Below are 23,169 nucleotides of genomic sequence, written 5' to 3' on the forward strand. Positions count from 1 at the left end.
AAAGCCTGAATTATTTAATAGAATGAATGGGTGCTTGATCTGTGAGTGGTCCTCCATGAAGGAGAATTTTGCCATTTGGCAGAAGACAGCTGAAAATTCCATTCTTTAATAACAGCTTGGAGTACAGATAGTAGCCATGCTCCCTTTATACCTTCTTAATCACAGGTTAAATTTCTGTTTTTTGTAAGCTACCCAGTGTGCGGTATTTTGTTATAGCAATCTGAGTGGACTAAGATACATGGGGTATGTGGTATGTGAAATACCCACAGTGTGCATAATGTATCATGGGAAAATGACCAGAATGTGTTCCTGTTCCTCTCTTCCACATCATCTGTTCTACCTTAGCTTGCATTGACATTTGTTGTTACAGGCATCATTATTATTTGAGGATGTGGCTGTGAGCTTCTCCTGGGAGGAGTGGCAGTTACTGACTCTGTCTCAGAAGGACCTGTACTGGGACGTGATGTTGGAGAACTACAATAACCTGGTGTCCCTGGGTGAGGACAGCATCACAATCAGTTGCCTTTTCTTTCTCATTCAATAAAATCTGTAGTATTCCTGAAATATCTCCTGGTTTGGACTAAACATTGTAGGGTATAGACTCTTACTCTCCTCTTTGGCCCTAGAGTGTAGATGTTCTCCCTTCCCTGGGAAAAGGATTTTACTTTACTGAAGTAAAACTGATGTACAACCTCTCTCCAGTTTTCATAGATTCCTCAGGCTTAAGTACTTGGTGCCAAGTTGTCCATGATTTCCCATTTTACAGGTTATCAAGCCAGCAAACAAGATTCACTCTTTCAGTTGGAACAAGGAGGACTGCCATGGACAGTAGAGGGAGTAGCTCATAGTCAAACCTGTTCAGGTGAGTGAGTGAAAATCAGGAAAATGGGGAGAAAGGACACTAAAATTCCGGTTGATCAGTGAAAGGTTAACACTCTGGAAGTAGTGTGGGGAACCTTTTTTTTTTTTTTTTATACCAGTTGGTGACACAGATATCTGATCAACTCCTTTCTGTATCTCTCTTCTTCAGTAGGGCTGTTCTTTGCCTGCTGTGAAAGGATGAGGTCTTTCTTTTTTTCTCATTTCTAGATCTGATTACAGCTTTTCATCTAGGATCCAGATTTCTTACCTGGTTCCCTCCTGCCCAGCTTGTGTGTGTCTTCTCCCCTTCTTTTTCTGCAGAGTTCCCACCACCTGTTCTTTGACGATTTGCTTCTGTACAGACGGCTTTGCACTTGGCACAGTTCTCATCTTCTGCGCATCCCTGCCCCTTTCAAAAGGGCTGAAATCCCTCCATGACACCCCACCTCACCTGAAGGCATTTGAAAATTACACATACCTTTACTCTTAGGGCACCTCTGTCTACTTATTCAGTCTCTGCTTCCCCAACTTCCTGGTCCTGGGTTTGTTTTTTGTTTTTGTTTTAATCTGCTTGATTCTCATATTAAGAGTTTCATTCATTCTCTAGGCCTAAACTCTTCTTTCTCTGCTGGAGAGTACCAAAGTGACCTCTTCTGCTGAAGTCTAATCTGCATGTAATCCCCAGTATGTTGCCAGCCCCCAGGGCAGCCGCCCTTTGATGTCTTCCTGTATGCAAAAGCAGAGTCCTCCTTCCTCTCGCATAATGATTTCACCATAATAGAGTGTACTCATATATATTTGAAGAGTTAAGCTGTCTGTAGTCTGACAGTTATTTCCAAATTGACACCTCCCCTTCTGTAGTCTGATCTCTAATTCTATATTTTGTCTGCACCGAGAATAATTTTCCCGAGAAGTCCTTTTCCCCTCAGCTTTAGTGTTGTAACCTGAGATCATTTTTCCTCTTAGTGAATCCTTTTACTCCAAGTGCATTTTACTTAGGTTCTGCTGTGCTGCAGTACATTGTTGGTGCTTGGTCACCTGTGACTTCCCTTGAATTTTCTGTACTATTTCTGATGGCCTCTGCTATTTCTGTTAAATTTTGTTGTTTTGGAAAGGCCCTTGGAAATTGTACACTCTCAATTCCCACCCCTGAGTAGGCTGTGATCATTTGGTCTTGCGTTGCAGCGGTTGCTACACACATTGACTGTGTTCATTTAGACCCTTTTAATGCTGTATGGCTGTATTCCTCTGTGGGCATGGGGCATTAAAGAAGGGGAACTGGAACTTGATGAGAAAACAGGAGGAACAAGAACTGGTTAAAAAAACAAGAGGTCCACATTATTTAGAGGTTGAGAAGATAAGAACCCAGCTGGGTAGAGTGAGAAGTATTGGGCTATGGTAGGAGGAGGGTCAGAAAATGTCCTGAAAACAAGTGACAAACTCATTCCAAAGAGGAGGAAGTGGGTAATATAATGTCCAATAAGCTGGAGGACTGGCACCTGTGCATTTGATTGTGTTGGATTTTTCTGGCCAGATACTGGCTTCTTTCACCTTGAGCTCTTTTTATCTCCACAAAGTCCAGTGCACACTTGGAACTCCCTCTTTTCTGATTTCTCTGTACTTTGTGTCTATACTGCATTGACTCAGTAATGATCACATGTTATTTTATTGTTTTACTGGTTGGTATGAGGCTTCTTTTTTCCATATAGAGAAAAGGTCTCTATCTTACTCTTCCTTGCTGTGTATAAACTACATAATCACTCACTGACAGCATCACTTGCATCTGTTCATTACATCTTGAAAGTAGGTCTTATTTTCTTTTTCTTTCTTTCTTCTTTCTCTCTCTTTCTTTCTTTCTTTCTTCTTCTTTTTTTTTTTTTTTTTTTGTGTGTGTGTGTCTGTGTGTTTAAATCAGAGATGTGTGTATAAACTATGTGGGAACTTTTTCAGACCACAGGCTTCATCTTGAGATTTGGCTTCTACTCTACTTAATATGGAGAGTGCCCTGAGCATATGAGATTGGAAAGACTGTACTTTGATCCCTGTAGTTGAAGAACGACCACTCTAATACACCCTGAAAGATTTGAGTCTAATGAAGGATGGAAGTCCCTTCCAAATGTCAAAGTCTTAGGTTGATGTATGTGCCTAAAATCCTAAAATTTTTAGCATTTGATTATGAGGCATAGACAGGGACTGTTTTTGCAAAATTAGAGAAATTGATTTGGTAAACACTTTGGTAAAGTGTTACAGAAAGAATAAAATACTTTTTAGAAGATTGATAAAATAATTTCTTCAAGAAAGATAGCTGAGTTTCAAATAAAAATGATATGAGTCAGTAAAAAGTTTTTGGAGATGGAAATGAGGAAGGTAATGTAGGAGATTCTTAACAGATTGGCCTCTAGGAGACTATGTGAAAGGAAATGGCTGATTACTGTGGATTTTATGTTAATAATTGGCGTAGAGGGTGAGTTTAGTTCTATTTTATCTTTTGTGCTATTTTTAGACAGCCTTGCTTGATAGCTTGCTTGAGTCTTGATAGCTGGATAGTAGCATCGAAACATGGCAAGTTTGAGCTTGGAGTTCTAGGATAAATGGAAGATAAGGCAGGTCAATGTTTTGTTCTTGATTGGGGATTCTCTTAATTGGTTGGTGTCAGAGATGATGTAGGAACAGAGAGATTAAGGAAGAATGTGGCATCAGTTGAAAGAAGAAATTTTGGGAATGAGTATATCAAATAGGTTATAATGGCAAATAATGAATATGGTTTATATGAATATAGATGGCCTATACCTGTGCTATCCAGTGTGTTGGCCATTGGCCCCATGTGGCTACATAAATTTAATTAACATTAAGTAAAATTACAAATTCAGTTCTGCCATTACTCTAGTCACTCACATTCAGGTACTCAATAGTCAGTGTGGCTAGTGGGTACCATATTAGAAAACATAGATATAGAACATTCCCATTATTGCAGAAAATTTTATTGAACGGCACAGTACACAGTTATAGTGTGATTAAGCTGATTGGAGAAGGTGATGTTTCCATCAGTCAATAAACTGTACTCTTCTCTAGGACAAGGGCAAATGGCTTAAGGACTTTTTTTTTTTTTAATAGAGAAAATGTGCACACATGCAGGTGGTAGGGTTGGGGCAAGAGGGAGAGGGAGAGAGAAAGAGAATCTTAAGCAGGATCCACACTCAGCATGGAGCTAGACATGGGGCTCGAGCTCATGACCCTGAGATCATGACCTGAGCGAAATCAAGAGTTGGATGCTTAACTGACTGAGCTACGCAGGTGCCCCTAAAGACCTATTTTTAAATTCTAGATGGACATATATGTATCTGGATATATTGGACTGGATGAGGTTACATCATTTCTACAAAGAAAATTCAAGTATTGACTACAGTATTACTCTAAATAGGTGATTGGTGTTTTATATAAATTTAGTTTTGGTGTGCAGGTGGAATGTGAGGGAAAGACTAAGTAACAAGATGATTGTTGAATATTTTACCTCAATGATCTTGGGATGAAATTCTGTAGGTCCTACATTCTGATTTTCCAGTTCTAGCCCTTTGTTATGAAAACCCACATTGTTTATATGTTTGATCAACATTTTTTTGATGTTTTGGGGAATCCCTTGGTGACTCAGTGGTTTGGCACTTGCCTTTGGCCCATGGCGTGATCCTGGAGCCCCAGGATCGAGTTCTGTATCGGGCTCCCTTCATGGAGCCTACTTCTCCCTCTGCCTGTGTCTCTGCCTTTTTCTCTCTCTGTTTCTCATGAATAAATAAATAAAATCTTTAAAAAAAAAAAACACACACACTTTTTTTGACGTCTCTGGATGGGATTTTCATATTCTCTTTGCATATCCCTCTCCCAAAACTCTTAAGACGTGGAATCCATGAAATTCTTGTCCTGGGCTTTCCTCTTTCTCTGTCCATCCTTCCTATATTATCTCATCTGGTTCTGTGTAGTCCAGATATTTAAATACTATTTATATACTCATGACTTAAAATTGTTATCTGAAAGGGTGCCTGGATGGCTCAGTTGGTTAAGTGGCTGACTTGACCTCAGCTCAGGTCTTGATATCAGGGCTGTGAGTTCAAGCCTTGCATTGGGCTCCATGCATGGAGCCCCACTTAAATGTTATCTGAAGTCTGGAACTTTCTCCACACTCATAGATCTAACCAGGTACTTCATATTTGTTCTTGAACATATATATTATATAAAACCTAATGTGTCCCTCAAAATGAAGCACTTGATTCCCCACCAATGCCAAACCTGTCTCCCTAATCTTCCTCGTCGTATTAAATGGCACCAGCATCTATAGAGATGTGTAAGCCACATATCAAGAAGTTATTCTTGATGATTCTTTCTTCCTTTGGGGTCCATTCTTACACTGAGCCTTATCTTTTTGTCCTGTCGTTGTCTTTTCCTTCTCTATACTATGTCATTGTCCTTGTCTATTTCTCCATCTCCATGATGGTCATTCATGCTAATGCTGTTACTTCTTGCCTGAACTCTGCTGTGGCCTCTTGTGTATTCTCTCAACAACTTCATCTCTCCAGTTCATTCTTCATACAACAGATACGTGATTATTGGTATTTGGGAAAATATTGTATTCCTGCCAAAAAACATTCAGTCGCCTATGGCCATTGCTCTTAGCTAAAATCTAATTTCTAACAAAGTCTTCCTCTATCATCTATATGTTCTCAATTCTTCCTCCCTTTTGAAACTTATCTATTTCCACTTCACTCAAGCTCAAGACAATGCAGGTTCATCAGCCTCTCTTATGTTTCTTGATCATGCCTAAGTTTTTCTGCCTTTGGGTTTTTGCATTGGCTGTTCCTTCTTAGGATGTTCTTCATCAAGTTATTTGCATAACATTTGCTCATTCTTATCTTATGATGTCACCTTAACTTTCCTTGTCTCGTGGATAGCTTTTTTTTTTTTTAAAGATTGTATTCATTTATTCATGAGAGACATACACAGAGAGAGAGAAAGGCAGAGACACAGGCAGAGGGAGAAGCAGGCTCCATGTTGGGAGCCCGATGAGGGACTTGATTCCAGGACTCCAGGATCACACCCTGAGCCGAAGACAGGTGCTAAACTGCTGAGCCACCCAGAGATCCCCGTGGATAACTATTTTATCTAAGATTAACCTACCACTGCTCTATCACCTTCAATATACATACCATTTTGCACATTCTGTAATTTTTTTCTTTGGTTACTTGTTGATCTGCTCTTTCCCCCCTCAATCTTGCTCTCTCTCTTGTTACTAGAATGACAGCTCCAGAGAGACAGATTATATAAGGTACCTTAGTGTCATTGATTTATTCTGATTTTGATATTCTAATATTATTCTAACGCTTAAATATCATATTGTAGTATATTCCCAAATACCAGCACATTCAGTGTTTGTTGGATGAATGGATCCATCCCCTCCATCTTCTTTTGTTCTGTTCCAATCACAGTGTGGTTCTATTTTTACTTCTGTCACCATTTTGCAAGGTCCTATTTGGAAAGAATCCCAAGTTATATTTATTCATTCTAGGCTATTTCTGAAGTAGTCTGTTTTTCCTTTTGCTGTTTTATAATACTGTCTTTTTTTCACAGAGCACAGGGTATATTTCTCTTAGACTGGGATCTTACAGAGAACTAGCCCAAACCATGGCTTTTTTTTTTTTTTTTTTTTTACATTTTCCCCCCTAAAATTATCATGGATGTTTTCATTCTTCTTTTTCCTAGAAGAAATATGGGAGATTGACCATATGCAGTGGCACCCAGAGAACCAAAACAGGAGTAAAACTTTGGAAAGATGTCAGCAAAGTTATGCACTTGGAAATAATTTCGATTTATGCAAAAGTCTTGTTCCTTTAATACAAAGACACAATAAGTTTGGCTCATGTTATAAAAGTTTGAAATCACACTTAGGTTTTGTTACCCAGAATAGAAGATATGCAGGAGAGAATTCTGATAAGTTTGGTAGATGTGGGAAATCATCAGTCTCCATCCAGCAGGATACAACCGTTACTGGAATTAAATGCCATGGATGCATTAAACCCAGTAGCTCTAAATCAAAGCTCAATGAACATCAAAAAACTTATACAGAAGAGAAACCACATGAATGCAGTGAGTGTGGAAAAGCCTTCTCCAGGAAGGCACAGCTCATTAGGCATCAGAGAACTGAAAGAGGAGAGAAGCCTCACAGATGCAGTGAATGTGGGAAAACATTCATGAGGAAGATTCAGCTCACTGAACACCAGAGAATTCACACTGGAGAGAAACCCCATGAATGTAATGAATGTGGAAAAGCCTTCTCCAGAAAGTCACAGCTTATGGTACATCAGAGAACTCATACAGGAGAGAAACCCTATGGATGCAGTGAGTGCGGCAAAGCATTCAGCCGAAAGTGCCGGCTCAATAGACATCAGCGATCTCACACTGGGGAGAAACTCTATGGATGTAGCGTGTGTGGGAAAGCCTTTTCCCAGAAGGCATACCTCATTGCACATCAGAGACTTCACACAGGAGAGAAGCCTTATGAATGCAGTGAATGTGGAAGAACTTTCTTTTTTAAGTCAGATCTGACCAAGCATCAGAGAATTCATACGGGAGAGAAACCTTATGAATGCAGTGAGTGCAAAAAAGCTTTCAGGAGCAAGTCAAAGCTCATTCAGCATCAGCGGACTCATACTGGAGAGAGACCATATGTGTGCAGTGAATGTGGCAAAGCCTTTGCCCACATGTCAGTCCTCATTAAACACAAGAAAACTCATACAAGAGAGAAAGCTATAAATTCACTGAAGGTGGAGAAACCTTCATCAGGGAGTCACAGCTCTTTATACATGAGTGAACTTGCACAGGAACAAAACCAGATGAACACAGTGCCTGTGGAAATACCTTCCTTGGGAACTCAGCCCTTGTTAAACCTCCGTGAGTTCCTTGGGGATAGAAATGTAATGTTTGTGGAACAGCCTTTTCAAAGAAATCAGGCCTCAGTAGATAGTCAGGAATTTGCACAGGAAATAAGTCTTGCAAATGCAGTGAATGTGACACCTTCTGTAATAAATTATGTCTTCTATGTTACAGACATTGTGTAGGAAAGAAAATCTCTGATACCATAATTTATCTGATACTAGAAAAGCCTTTAGCAAGAATATTCCACACATTATATGTCAGAGCCCATTTTGATAGGAATACAATGGCTGTACTGGTGGTAGAGGATAAGTCTGTGAGAATTCAGACTTATTAAATATCTATGAAATCCCACTGGGCAGAAATGCAGCTATTGTAGGTAAGCCTTTTCCTGGAGGTAATAACTCCATTGACATCAAAGAATTCCCACAGGACCAGAATATTAGGAAAGAATGTGATAATGTTTTCAATGATAAGTTCTACCTCATCACATCACAGAAGTGTAGAAAGACACCTCTAGAGACACCAAATATGGACAACATTTTTAGTAAAATGTGGAAGAACTTATAGGAAGGAGAAAACCCCTGAACACAATAAAAGATGGAAATTCTAAGTTGGGAATTCTATTGCCAAACTAATATGTCACAATTTTATACCTTGGGAATCTGGGACTTTTCTAATAAATGAAATCTTGGGACTAGGAATTGCATCCTGTAGCAAAAATGTATGAATATGATGAATGTGATAAGAGGCTGCTGTAACAACCATAAATCTGGTGGTTTAAAACAACTCACATGTATTACAGCTCTGGGGGTCTGAAGTGTAAGATGCATCCCACTGGACTAAATACAAGGTGTTGGCAGGGCTATATTTAATTTTGGACGCTCTAGGAGAACCTGTTTTTCTTTGCCCTTCCATCTGCTAGAAGCTGCCTAAATTTGTGGCTTGCAGACCCCTTCCACCTTCAAAGTCAGCAATAGCTGATCAGTTCTTCCATCACTCTGGCACTGATGTCTACCTCTTTCCTACATTTACAGACCTGTATGACTACATTGGGCCCACCCAGATAATCAGGATAACCTTATCTTAAAATCACTCTGCGTACTACCTTAATTCCCCCTTGCCTTATACTGTGACATATTCACAGGTCCTGGAGATTAGGATGTGGACATTTTTTTTGGAGGGGGGGGGCGTATTATCTGCCAACTGCAGATCATTCTCTGGCATCCAATTATTTGTGTCCATACCACATGCAAAATATATTCACTCTCTCCTAGCATCTCAATCCCATCCAAGTCCAAAATCTCATCTAAATCTAAGAGCTCAGGGACACCTGGGTGGCTCAGTAGTTGAGCGCCTCCCTTTGGCCCAGGGCGTGATCCTGGAGTCCCGGGATTGAGTCCCACATGGGGCTCCTGTGTGGAGCCTGCTTCTTTCTCTGCCTGTGTGTCTCTGCCCCTCTCTCTGTGTCTCTCATGAATAAATAATATCTTTTTAAAAAATATAAAAAATCTAAGAGCTCTAAATCAAGCGTTGGGTGAGGCTCTGCATATAATTTGTCCTGAGGCACAATTCCGCTGTGAGCATGTGAAACTCTAGAAACAAGTCAGATGGCCCTAGAATACCTAATTGCATCTTTTACTTTAAATGACCTTTGCAGTGTAGTGGAACATAGTTACAGGTTCTGGGGATTAGGACATGAACACCTTTGGAAGGCCATTCTGTCTACTACAAAAACATTAAATTTCAGAGAATTCATACTATAGTAAATTCCTACCTAGCCATTAAATTTATGGAAGTGTGCACAAGAAGTAACTTTTTTTCTACAATCAGGGAATCTTAACACTTGTGTCATTATATGTGACCAGCAAGGAATACTTTTGAAATATGTAAATCAAATGATCAGCACTGGAAAATAACTTATAAATGCCCTAAAGGAACATGAGATTTATGTGCTGCAAATGCTGCCAAATGTATTTGTATCTATTCTGAAATTGTATAACATCCTATTCTGAGTATAGAATGCATATTCCATAATGTGCCTAAGTACCACAGCCAATTCCAACAATTTTTTTAACAAATGCTTATGTACTCTTATTAATAACAAAAAAATACAAGTGGGCTGTTTTCAGACATTGGGCAATAGGGAGATCAGGATAGCTATCTCAAGAGAAAAGAAACAAATGAAGGGAGCCTTATGACTACCTCCAGCCTGGAGAGAGTTTCCATTCAGCATAGGAGGGAGAATCTAATCAGATTCTGGCAGTCTCTGAATTGAGAGTTTAGAGTTTGGAGAATTTAAGGTGGCTCAAATTTATGGGGTAGGTTACAGAGAGGAGCTGCACCCAGATGTAGCACATTCCCCACATGATTTGAAGTTGTGATCACACATATGTGAGGAAGCTCCCTCGGCTGGAGAAAGAACTACTGGAAAGGAACAGGCAGAGCCATCCTTGGAACTTGCACAGGTTGGAAGTAATTTGTGTTTCCACCCATTGGAATGGATCCCCCTCCCTGCCCTGGCCCAACATTTGGAAAATTGCAATGGAACTTCAGAAAAATAGTGCCTCAGTGGGTCACTCAAATTGGCTCTAGACTAACGGCTGCTCTGAACCCTCCTGACAAAGCATAAATGCAAACCACTACAAAACCAAACTTTCCAAGTAAATTAATTGCTTCCCAGACCTATACCCAGTAGTATTTAAAGAAAAGAAAGCAGTCCATCAAGAAAATCACAATGTCTGGCATCTACTCAAAACCTAACCAGGTCTGCAACATGAAGAAAAGTCAGTAGAGTCCCAGAATTGGCATAGGTGACAGAAAATGATGTTAAAAACAGCTATTACAAATATTCTGTATGCTCAAGAAAGTTGTATCAAGTAGATGATAAAAATTAAAATTTACTGTGGGGTTTCTCTCCACATGAGCAAAGGAGTAGATGAGGCCCAGTCTAGTCACTGGAGCCACCAATCCCAAGTTGTTCAGCCTCCCAAAAAGAGGTCAGAAGGAGGTAATTTCCATCAGTGAGGACCAGGTCCCATGAGGAAGAAACCCAGGCCCAACTAAAGTTGGAGAGTAGTTCGGTTTCTGTCTTGGCCCTCTGGTTTTTCTGAGAACTGAGGCATGTGTGCCACACCACAGGTTTCTGAGAGTTACAGTTTGGGATACATTGTTTTTCTAGTGAGTGGCTGGTCCTTGGCTGTTTGGCTGCTACAGGGGTTCTGGGGCATGCAGTTCATCTGCTTTTGTCTATTTTTCTTCACATGAGAATTCTGCTTGAGTTCAAGTGGCTGGTGAAGAGAGTGCCTGTCAGAACCCTATCAAAGACATCCATGGTTTCTCTATGTAGCATGTGAGGGAATTGGTTGTCCGTGGGTCGAATCCAAGCTTATCCTGTGGCTCAGTGTGGACAAGGGCAGGTCTTGGTAGGTTTGTCCTGCCGTGTGGCTGGGGCAGGAGATGGCTTTAGAGAGCAACTTTGTTTTATGGGAGACATTTGTCCCCATTCCTCCTGCTCTAGGGGACTAGATGGACCCCATCTTGCAGCTAGGGAGAGGAATTTGATTGTGGGTCCTACTGAACCTGACTGCCTCTTATCCCAACACTTCCCCTCTTGGTTCTCAGAAAAAACTGCGGGTATCTGTGTGCTCTAAGGGGTGTCTTGTCCTGACCTCCCCTCACCAGTTCTGTCACCATGAGCAGAAAATTTCTTGAACAGTGTCTGCCATGCAGTGCCTTGAGGACTAAGCAAGCAACTTTCCAATAGTATTGTTATGAACAGGGAGGTGATTTAGGCAGGAAGAAATTTGATTTACATACTTTAGAACCTACAACAGTCTGTACATATTTACAGATTCCACCTACTTGGTCTTGATTTCCAGTCTAGAAGTTGGCTCTCTAGAATTTAGAACCTACCAGACCTTAAGTCCAGAATCAGGTATCCCATAGTTGCCTGGTGCTGTACAAGTGAGCAGTAGCTCCTGGTTTGGCTTTCTCTGTGTTTTGTGTTTTAGGAGTGAAGGTAGAAGATTAGAAGTTCCTAGTTGGTGTGTGAGCTGATTAGTTGGCTCTCTGAGGGCTCCTTTTTCTAACTCCAGCTTTGTGCATTTAAGAATTCATCCTTTATGGGGCACCTGATTGGCTCAGTCAGTTGAGCATCCAGCTCTTGATTTTGGCTCAGATCATGATCACAGGATTGTGGGATTGAGCTCCAACTCAGGCTCCACACTGAGCATTAAGCCTGCTTGGGATTCTCCTTCTTCCTCTGCCCACCACACCCCATGCACTCACATGCTCTCTCTCTTAAAAAATAAGAAGAAAGAAAAAGAAGAGACCTTCCTTCATGAAAAGAGGGATGTTAAAAAAAAAAAAAAAAGAAAAGAGGGATGTTGAGTAATTGTTGAAACTAAAAGCTTTTCATTGAAATATCTCCTTTATCCTCGATCAGAGCTATTTTGTCAGATGTTCAGAACCAGAAAAGACAGTAGACTAAAAAATGATAGCCATTTCCTAAGAACAGAAGAAAATGACTAAGGCCCTGGTGGGTTTTGTTTCTGTGTTTTGCCCTTCATTGTCATGGGTTTACAGAGGCTTATAAAAATAATTATCAAATGGAAACATACACACATTTCTAAATTCAGAATTTAGGAAAAATAAGTCATAAAAGCAACATCAAGACAAAGGTAGAATAATGAAATGTAGGTCATTGAGTTTGCCTAAATGAATACAGGTGAATAGATACATAATGTATGACATATTTAAGTTTAATTATAAATAGTTTATAATGTTTACAGTATCAGTAATATGTTAGTTTTCTCTTGGTGCCAAAACAAATTCTCAGGAACTTGTAGCAACTTTTTTTTTTAATTTTTTTAAATTTTTATTTATTTATGATAGTCACAGAGAGAGAGAGAGAGAGGCAGAGACACAGGCAGAGGGAGAAGCAGGCTCCATGCACCAGGAGCCTGATGTGGGATTCGATCCCGGGTCTCCAGGATCGGGCCCTGGGCCAAAGGCAGGCGCCAAACCGCTGCGCCACCCAGGGATTCCCAACTTTTAGCAACTTAATGCAAATTTATTATTCCACATTCTTTAAGTGAGAAGTCTGGATTGGCTTGGCTAATTTCTCTGCCCTGGATATATGTATTTTTAAGATTTTTAAAATTTATTTGACAGGATAAGCAGAGGGAACTACAGGGAGAGGGAGAGGAAGAAGCAGCCTCCCCACCAAGCAAGGAACCTGATTCAGAGCTCAGTCCCAGGACCCTGGAATCATAACCTGTGCTGAAGGCAGATGCTTAACCAACTGAGCCACCCAGGCACCCCTGCCCTGGATTTCATAAGACTAAAAATCTAAGGTGTGAGTCCACAGAGTTTTTACTGGAAGGCTCTGGGAAGAAGCTGCTTCCAAGCTTACCCACGTTGTTGGTAGACTTCATTCCCTTGTGACCAGCCCCCTCTTTCCTCACTTTCTATCAGCTGCAGGTTGATCTTTATTTCTGGAGGCTGTCTATATTCCTTCTGGTGCTTTACATGCGGTCCTCTTTCAGCAATCAGTTGCATTCCTCTTATGCTTCTGGTCTCTCCGACCTCCTTCCTGATACATCTTCCTCTTCTATTTCTAGTGCTTTTGTGATTACGTTGTGCCCATCCTGATAGTCCAAGTTAATCTTCCTATTTACAGTCAGCTGAGAAGTAGCCTTGATTAAATCTCCAAACATAGTATCTAGATTGAACAACTAAGGGGCAGGCATCGTTAGAATTCTACCTAATGCAAATAATGGATGAAACACTGAAAGTTACATGATATGTATTGTTCATAAGGAGAAATTAGACCAGCTCCTTAGAGGAAATAATTATTTCCTGGAACTTAAGGTTTTTTTTTTTTTTTAAGATTTATTTATTTATGTATTTATTCATGAGAGACACAGAGAGACGCAGAGACATAGGCAGAGGGGGAAGCAGGCTCCTCGCAGGGATCCTGATCTGGGACTTGATTCTGGATCCCGGGATCACTACCTGAGCCCAAGGCAGGCACCCAACTGCTGAGCTGCCCAGGCATCCCCTGGAACTTAAGTCTTGAAATCAGATAATTAACTTTTCCAACTGTGTTCTTCTACTTCAATGTTATTTTGGCTTTTTTGCATCCTTTGTTTATCCATATAAATGTGAAAATTAGCTTTTTTGTTTTGTTTTGTTTTAAAAATGCTTTCTGGGGATCCCTGGGTGGCGCAGAGGTTTGGCACCTGCCTTTGGCCCAGGGCGCGATCCTGGAGACCCGGGATCGAATCCCACATCGGGCTCCCAGTGCATGGAGCCTGCTTCTCCCTCTGCCTATGTCTCTGCCTCTCTCTCTCTGACTTTCTCTCTCTCTGACTATCATAAATAATTAAAAATTTAAAAAGAAATTTAAAAAAAATGCTTTCTGTAACTTTGGTAGTAGTGATTATATTAAATCTGTGTTGGTAAAAAATACAATTAATGGTTGAGCCTTTTCATCCATGAACGTGATGCAGTTTTTCTTTTGTTTGGCTATTCTTTTATTCAGTAATGGTTTGTGTTTTTCATCATAGCAATTTTGTATATCTTTTATTTGATTTATTCTTGGGTATTAAGGGCTTATTTTGCTATTTTTACTGATACCATTTTAATTTTATTTTTCAGTTGTTAGTACAGAAATATAACTGATTTTTAAAAATATTTTGACCTTTTGTCTTCTGAATTTGGTAAATTCACCCATAAGTTTTAGTAGTTTTCTGTAGGCTTTCTTGGATTTTCTTTATACATGATCCTGTTGTCTGCAAATAGCAACAATATTTTTTTCTGATCTTTAAGCCTATTATTTTTCTTGTTTTTTCTTTCTTTCTTGCACTGTGAGATCCTCTAATATGATGGAGAGTGTGGGAGTAGACAGTTGTCTCATTCTTAGTCTTAAGGGAAAAGTGCATTTTGCACATGGAATGGTGAATTTTAGTGTCTCAAGGGCAGACTATGCTGAATAGTATCTCTTGTTTTCATTATTATTATTGATTTTATTGTTATTATTTTAGTGGTTATTATAGAGCTCACAGTGTGACGGCTTTAATTCATCAAGGTTGACTTAGAACTGATCTTGTGCTGTTTTCCACTAATCATTTCATACATGACACCTTACCTTTCCTACTTCACACTTGTAATTCACGCAGTCTACTTTATACTTCCAAAAATGTAATAACCTAATGGCAATATAATTCCTGTCTTTTGAGCTACTATTGTCCCACGTTTTAGTTTTTTATTGTTATAAATCCACCTTACAGTGTTACTAATTTAATTCTTAGCCAGTAAAGGGCCAGATAGTAAATATTTTCGGCTTGGCTGGCCATACAGTCTATACCAAATCCTTTCAGTGGGGTGCCTGGGTGGCTCAGTGGATTAAGCGTCTGCCTTCAGCTCAGGTCATGATTCTCAGGTCCTGGGATTGAGCCCTGCATTGGACTCTGGACCCTGGGCTCCAAACTCCAGCTCCCTGCTCGACGGAGAGTCTGGTTCTCTCTGTCCTCCCTCTTCCCCTCCCCACCACTTGTGCTCTCTCTCAAACAAAATCTTAAAAAAAAAAAAAAATCTGTTCAATAATCTGTTCTATAGTGAAAGCATTCATAGATGTGTAAATAAATGGATGTGGCTATGTTCCAATAAAACTTAATTTACAGAAATAGGCAGGGAGACAGATTTGGCCTATAGACCTCTGTTCTAAACAATTTCCCCTTTAAGGAAAATGGAAAGAATAAAAACCTTATAAATATCCCATTATTTACCATTTTTGGTGTTCACTACTTTCTGCTGATCTGAGTTTTCAACTAGCATAATTTTCCTTCAGCCTGAAAACATCCTTTATGATTTCTCTGCGTAGGTTTTTCAGGAATGAATTCTCTCAGATTTTGTTTATTTAAAAATGTCTAGGAGTGCCTGGCTGCCCAGTCAGAAGATCATGTGACTCTTGATCTCAGGGTCATGAGTTTGAGACCCATGTTGGGTATAGAGATCAGTAATAAATAAGTTAGTAATCTTTTAAAAATAATAAATAAAAATGCGTTTATTTCAAGTGACTCTGTGTAATGTGTAGTGTGTTGGACTTCTAGTAGTGAAAAATGTTTTTCACGCTAATTTTTTAAAGATTTTATTTATTTGAGAGAGAGAGAGCACAGCTGGGGGAGGGGCAGAGGGGGAGGGAGAAGCAGACTCCCCACTGAGCAGGGAGACCCACCAGCTAGATCCCAGGGTCCTGTGATCATGACCTAAGCTGAAGGCAGACACTTAACCGACTGAGCTAGCCAGATGCTCCTATTTTATACTAATTTTTAAATAATATTTTCCCTGGGATGCCAGGTGGCTCAGCGGTTGAGTGTCTGCCTTTGGCCCAGGACGTGATCCCAGGATCCAGGATGGAGTCCCATCAGGCTTCTTGCAGGGAACCTGCTTCTCCCTCAGCCTGTGTCTCTGCCTCTCTCTCGCTGTGTCTCTCATGAATGAATGAATCTATCAATCAATCTTTAAAAAAATAATATTATCCCTATGCTTTTTTGTTTGGTTATTACTTTAAAGATGAGATTATAGTATCTTCCAACCTGCTGGAATTATTTCTGGTTAGAAGCCAGAAATCATTCCTATTACTCTTTCCATGAATATAATGTGCCTTCTCTTTCCCTCTGGCTGTTTTCAAGATTTATCTTTGGTTTCCAGCAGTTTTCACTATGATGTACCTAAAATGTACTTTGTCATTTAAAGATAAATACCATATTGGTTTTTTTAGTGTCTTTAGGATTTCTAGTGTTGATTAGTTTTTCATCACTTTGTTTTTGTCTTCTTTTTTTTGTTGTTGTTAATAAGTCTTCCTGTGGCTTTACAAATTTTAGTAATCTTTTTTATTTTCTTGTGTATCCATTTACTATTGATTTTTTAGCATGTTTAGGTTTTTTTTTCTTTTTTTGCTGTTTTTCCTCCTAGCCTGGTAAAGTGACAATTAGGTAATTGATTTTACACCTTTCTCTCTTTCTGATATGAGTAATTAAAGTGACAGCTTTACCTATAGCCACTGGTAGGCTGTATTTATGTTATGTAGACCTTATCAGTATAACTGACAAGCACACACAGAATGTTATTTTTCAAGTGGATCATGGTTGTGAGAATTGTAAAGATCAGTCATGCCTGGGATCCCTGGGTGGCGCAGCGGTTTGGCGCCTGCCTTTGGCCCAGGGCGCGATCCTGGAGACCCGGGATCGAATCCCACGTCAGGCTCCCGGTGCATGGAGCCTGCTTCTCCCTCTGCCTATGTCTCTGCCTCTCTCTCTCTCTCTCTCTCTCTCTCTCTCTCTCTCTCTCTCTGACTATCATAAAAAAAAAAGATCAGTCATGCCTGATAATAATTTATCAATATTCATCAATTTATCAATATTTTCTTTCCTAGTTAGTGCTTTTTGCATTTTGTTTATAAAATCTTTGCATATCCCATAATAATCAGTGTAGTCTTTAAGTTTTACCTTAGAAATTTGAATACCTTACTGTTTGTTTATTTTTTCTTTTTTAAAAAGTATTTTTGTTTTTGTTTTAGTAATCTCTACACCCAATGTGGGGCTCAAACTCACAACCCTGAGATCATGAGTTGCATGCTTATCAACTGAGCCAGCCGTGTGCCCCTACTTTATATTTAGACCTGTAATCTATCTTGAATTTACTTTTTGGTATGTGTTAAATGAGGGTGAAAATCTTGCCTTCTCCAATATAGTTATCCAGTTGAGCTAGTACAGTTAATTGAAAACTATCCACCCCCCCCCAACTGAATTACGTTGGCATCTTGCCATAAAGTAGATGATTTTGTACACTGAGTTATCTTTCTGGGATCTTTATTTTTTGTTCCATTGTTGTATTTACTATCCTTTTACTAATAATATTATACTATCTTAATTACTATAGGTTTTTACATTTTAAGTCTTGAAATCTGTTAGGGTTTTGCTGTCCTCTTTTCTTCTTCTTCAGCATTGCCTTGGATATTCTAAGTCTTTTGTACATCCACATACATTTTAGAATTCACCTCTATATTTCTTACCCTCTCCTTTATGTAGCTCATCTATTTGCATTTGGGTTTTTTTTTTTAGGTCTCTCTTTAAATATACTAATTCTTCATATCTGTTCAGCTATTAAATTGTCAATCAGGTTTCCAATTTTAGTTACTATATACAGTTGATTCTTGTTATTCACAGGAATTATTTTCTGTAAAGTCACCATAAACAAATTACCAAATATTGAACCATTGCTCCTAGGGGAAATATGGGTTAAATTCCTGTGAGCCCCTGGGTACAACATTTTCATCAAACAATGCATAACCTTGCTTTTTGTGTGTGTGTTTATATTTAAAGATACCTTATTTAACATATTGATTTATTAATATAGAATTCATGACCAACTGCATTATAACTCATGGCCAAACATATATATATTTGCTCCATAAGGGACATCACTGCCGTCTTGCACTTAGGAACATTAAACAGCCCTTCAGCCCCGTGCTTAGGGACCATTTTAAACAGCAAATCACCAACAAAAACCATAAATATGTGGAAAAAATGACACTAAATAGACTATTAAAAGAAAACTTGTTTACAGTATGAGAGCGGAAACAAGGCAGAATATCATTTTGTTCAAACTCAGCTGGGAGCATGCATGTGGGGCAACTCCATTTACCCATGACTCAAACTACTCAATGCTGTCAGCAAATGCTCACAAAAAGTGCTGTGATTATTGATTTTGGGGGTACAAAGAAATTTTAGCAGGTATGTGAATTCATAATCAAATCTGTGAATAGGGGCTCCTGGCTGCCTCATTTGGAAGAGCATGGTATTCTTGATCTGGGGGTTGTGAGTCTGAGCCCCACATTTGGTGTAGAGAATACTTAAATAAAGTTTTAGGGGATCCCTGGGTGGCTCAGCGGTTTGGCGCCTGCCTTTGGCCCAGGGCATGATCCTGGAGTCCCGGGATTGAGTCCCACGTCAGGCTCCCAGAATGGAGCCTGCTTTTCCCTCTGCCTGTGTCTCTGCCTCTCTGTGTGTGTGTGTGTGTGTCATGAATAAATAAATAAAATATTTTTTAAAAAAATCTGCGGGATCTCTGGGTGGCGCAGCGGTTTGGCGCCTGCCTTTGGCCCAGGGCGCGATCCTGGGGACCTGGGATTGAATCCCATGTCGGGCTCCTGGTGCATGGAGCCTGCTTCTCCCTCTGCCTATGTCTCTGCCTCTCTCTCTCACTGTGTGCCTATCATAAATAAAAAATAAATTTTTTTAAAAAAATCTGCAAATAATGATGATTAACTGTATAGTTTACCCTTGAATAACGTGAGTCTGAACTGAATGGGTCCACCTGGATTTTTTTTTTTTCAGTAAATACAGTACTATAAATAAATGTATTTTCTCTTGTGATTTTTCTCAATAACCTTTCTTTTCTCTAGGTTAGTTTATTGTAAGGCTACGGTATATAAAACACATAAAATATGTGTCAGTCAACTGTTTTTAGCTAGGCTTCTGGTTGACAGTAGGCTATTAGTAGTTTTGGGGGAGTCAAAAGTTGTATGTAGATTTTCAACTGCTCAGGGGGTTGGTGTCCCTAATCCCCAATTATTCAGGAGTCAGCAGTGCTTTATTTTTTAAATTTTCTACTGGTTTATATACATCTGAATGGTCTTTTTTTTATTTTAAAGATTGTATTTATTTTTTTTAAGATTTTATTTATTCATGAGAGACACACAGAGAGAGGCAGAGACACAGGCAGAGACACAGGCAGAGGGGAGAAGCAGGCTCCATGCAGGGAGCCTGACATGGAACTCCATCCTTGGTCTCCAGGATTACGACCTAGACTGAAGGTGACGCTAAACTGCTGAGCCACCGGGGCTGCCCTAAAGATTTTATTTTTAATAAATTTCCACACCCAATATGGGGCTGAAACAACCCTGAGATTAAGAGTCATGTGTTCTAATGACTGAGCTAGCCAGGTGCCCCAGAATGGTCATTTTAATATTTCATTCTTTCTGGGGCTCCCAAATGGCTCAGTAGGTTAAGTATCTGCCTTCAGCTCAGGTCATGATCTTGAAGTCCTGGGGACTGAGATCCACATTGGGCTCCCCACTCAGAGGGAAGTCTGCTTCTCCCTCTGACTCCACCCTTCCCTCTGCTCATGCATGCAGGCTCTCTCTCTCTCTCAAATGAATAAATAAAAATTTAAAAAATATTTCATTCCTTCCACATATTCTTGGGTATCTTATCTCTCATTATGTTAAAAATATTAATAATCCTGTGCTGATAATTACTCATGTACAGTCATTTCATGTCTGATTCTATGTTCTTTCTGTTGATATATGTATGGTGATGAATGCTAACTAGACTTACTGTGGCAATCATCTTACAAATATATTACAAATCATTATGTTGCACACCTGAAATGAATGTATATCAATCATACCTCAATAAAAATAAATGAAAGGTGATAGGATTTAGTTGGGGAAAAAAGATAAAATCACCTTGAGGGTCAATAATTGCTGTGTTTTTATATTAGTACATAGTTCTCTATCTTTTATGTAGATATTAAAAGTGTCTTTAAACAAAACAAATAAAATTTTTAAAAATATATTTTTCAGAGATACATTACCTATAGGATTTAATGGGCATACCTTTCAGAAACTTCTAATTTATTGGATTAGTTGATAATAAAGCATATGATTGCAATAGACTGTTTAAATTGAAATATATTTGATGTATAACTATATAAATTTAAGGTGTACAACATGTTGATTTGACACATCTTATAATATGGGAAGACAGATTTAATGGCATTTTACTTTCCATAATGAATAATGAAAACTATTACACAAAGTCATAGCCTTTGTAAGTTATGGTAAAAACAACCAGTACATACACTTAGAGGTCTGTTTCACATCAGTAATGATTCTCACAAACTGAAGAACAATGTGTTATAGGGATTGACATCATTTAAAGATGTATCTGTGAACTTAACCTCGAAGGGTGGCAGCTACTAGGTTCTACTCAGAAGTATCTATACTCGGGTATGTTGTTGGAGAATTATAGCAACCTGTGACAATGGTTAAAGATTATTACCGTGTGTCATTCAGAATGTCACAGACAATAGCCTTTCTTTTTTCAGTTGCTTTGGCTTCTAAAGAGCGTCAAGATACTGGACTTTAGATTATAGGCAATAGATTCTTAGTCTCTCTTCTGTTCCCAGATAGAACTTATGTACTCTCACCTTCAATAGATCTTTAATCTGTCAAGGTGAAAGTATGTCAATTCCTGAGAATTTTGTGATCTTCCTAGATATCCCCCATAAGTCCAGTTATAAGTGTCCAAGTCTTTGTCATTTCCCATGAACAGGCTCTCCAGCTACCAAGCCAGAAATGATCCTTAATTTCAAGCAGGGAGAAGAGCCATGGAGCATAGAAGATGAAATGCATTGTCAGTGCTTTTCAGGTAAGTGAGCAACTGAGAGCAGAAAGATGTAAGATTTGAAAGTAACATAGTTGGCCATGAAGGGATGACCTCTTCCAGCTGTGTTTTAACAAGGCCCAAACTTTAAAGGTCATTACAGATACCTAAATCTTTACTGATGCTCTCATTTGCTTGGTGTTTCAAGGGTGATGCACCTCTTTTTCTCTCTTTGGATTGATTCAGGTCCAGTAAAAATGTTTTCTGTGCAGCTTCCAGGCCTTCTTATCCTCTTCTGATTCCTCTCTGGCAATGTCCCTTCCTGTTTTCTCTACAACTCTTGTTTTCACCCCTTTAATCTGATCAAGTGATATAATAATTCTTCTAGTTATCAAAGAAGCCTTTTTTTTTAAATTTATGATAGTCACAGAGAGAGAGAGAGAGAGAGAGAGAGAGAGAGAGAGAGAGAGGCAGAGACATAGGCAGAGGGAGAAGCAGGCTCCATGCGCCGGGAGCCCGACGTGGGATTCGATCCCGGGTCTCCAGGATCGCACCCTGGGCCAAAGGCAGGCGCTAAACCGCTGCACCACCCAGGGATCCCTCATAGAAGCCTTTTATCCTGAGATCAGGTTTTTGGACTTCTGTGGGCTGTGTGAAAATGCATCAAAACAAGCTAGAAAGTGGGAATGTTGACCACAGTGGTGTTCTCTAAATATGATATAAGAGCTTTGGGAAAGTTTATTGTTGCATCAAGAATTAGAGAAGAATCAGTAATAGAGGATAACCAAGCTTATATTTAAGTGAGAAGCTGAGTATTCTTCATTCTAACCTGTCTCCCCCAGATATTTGTTCAAGACTTACATTGGCATCTTTCTTTGGTCATTGTTTGCACCTGATGGATGGACTTTTTCCATTCTCTGGGCATCTTCAAAAGTCTCCAGAGCAAGAGAGCATGAAGTTTCATCCTTGACTATTTCTATCATTTGTTCCTAGTGTGGTTTCATTCATTTTCATGGCCTTAAGAATACTATTTGTATGCTGATAAGCCCCAAATTTCTGTCCCCAGGCCAGACCTCCTTTTATCTACACATATTCACCTAGATATTTCATTTCTGCACCTGGAAATCTAATAACTACTTCAAATTTCATGTCACTCTGGTTCCTCTTCTCACTTATACCACAAATCCTGTCCATTAACGAATGTAGTCTGTGTTTTCTCCTTATTGAATCAGGAGATCCCCTACTCCTTTCTGTAACTATTTTTTCACCCAAGCCCCAATATCCATTGTCTCTTGCCAAAGTTATTATAGTTTTCTTGAAAAATATTCTCGCTTCTTTACTATTTTTTTTAAAGATTTTATTTATTTGTTCATGAGAGACACACAGGGAAAGGCAGAGACATAGAGGGAGAGGCAGGTTCCTTGCCTGCTGATGTGGGACTCGATTGCCAGACCAGGATCACACCCTGAGCCGAAGGCAGGCGCTCAACTGCTGAGCCACCCAGGCATCCCTCACTTCTTTACTTTTGCTTCTTTATTTTCTCCACGTGATAGCCAGATCTTTGGGTCTTATTTATTGTTTATTTTTCAAAAGTAAGTAATATAAGTCAATTTTTGTATCCTCTCACCCCCAAAATTCATGAACACAAAAACTTTAGAAACATCTGGATTTATAAAGACATCAGTCTCCAATAATTATCTGGGCACAAAAGATAAGCCATCATATGGAAAGAACAGTCTTCTGAGTTGGAAGATAGAGGGAAAGATCTAAAGTATAATTCAGGAAAAATGCTATATACCATAGCAGGTCTTTGCCAATTTTCACAAGTACAGTCCACAATCCTAAAAATAGTATTTGTGTCACAATACTTGAGACCTTGTTAGTGTGATAACTGATACATAGGATGACATTCTTAAGGTGAAAATCAGGACAT

The 23,169-nt window shown here is 39.3% G+C and overlaps 1 protein-coding gene across 7 annotated transcripts in view; it reads left to right on the top strand.

Annotated features, from left to right (window-relative positions):
- The window catches only part of ZNF577 (zinc finger protein 577), a 48,132-nt gene that overhangs the window by 19,312 nt on the left and 5,651 nt on the right, over positions 1 to 23,169 (top strand). For 5 of the 7 annotated variants that reach the window (XM_055310368.1, XM_055310369.1, XM_055310367.1 and 2 more), the window contains 3 exons: positions 371 to 497; positions 767 to 862; positions 21,186 to 21,281. In XM_055310368.1, the coding sequence (XP_055166343.1) occupies positions 371 to 497; positions 767 to 862; positions 21,186 to 21,281 (319 nt within the window). Of the gene's footprint in view, positions 1 to 370; positions 498 to 766; positions 863 to 6,609; positions 12,118 to 21,185; positions 21,282 to 23,169 lie in introns of those variants that run through there. The other 2 variants (XM_055310373.1, XM_055310372.1) reach the window with 2 other exon arrangements.

This window comes from Nyctereutes procyonoides, unplaced genomic scaffold, assembly GCF_905146905.1.
Source record: "Nyctereutes procyonoides isolate TBG_1078 unplaced genomic scaffold, NYPRO_anot_genome, whole genome shotgun sequence".
In the NCBI taxonomy this organism is placed as follows: Eukaryota; Metazoa; Chordata; class Mammalia; order Carnivora; family Canidae; genus Nyctereutes; species Nyctereutes procyonoides.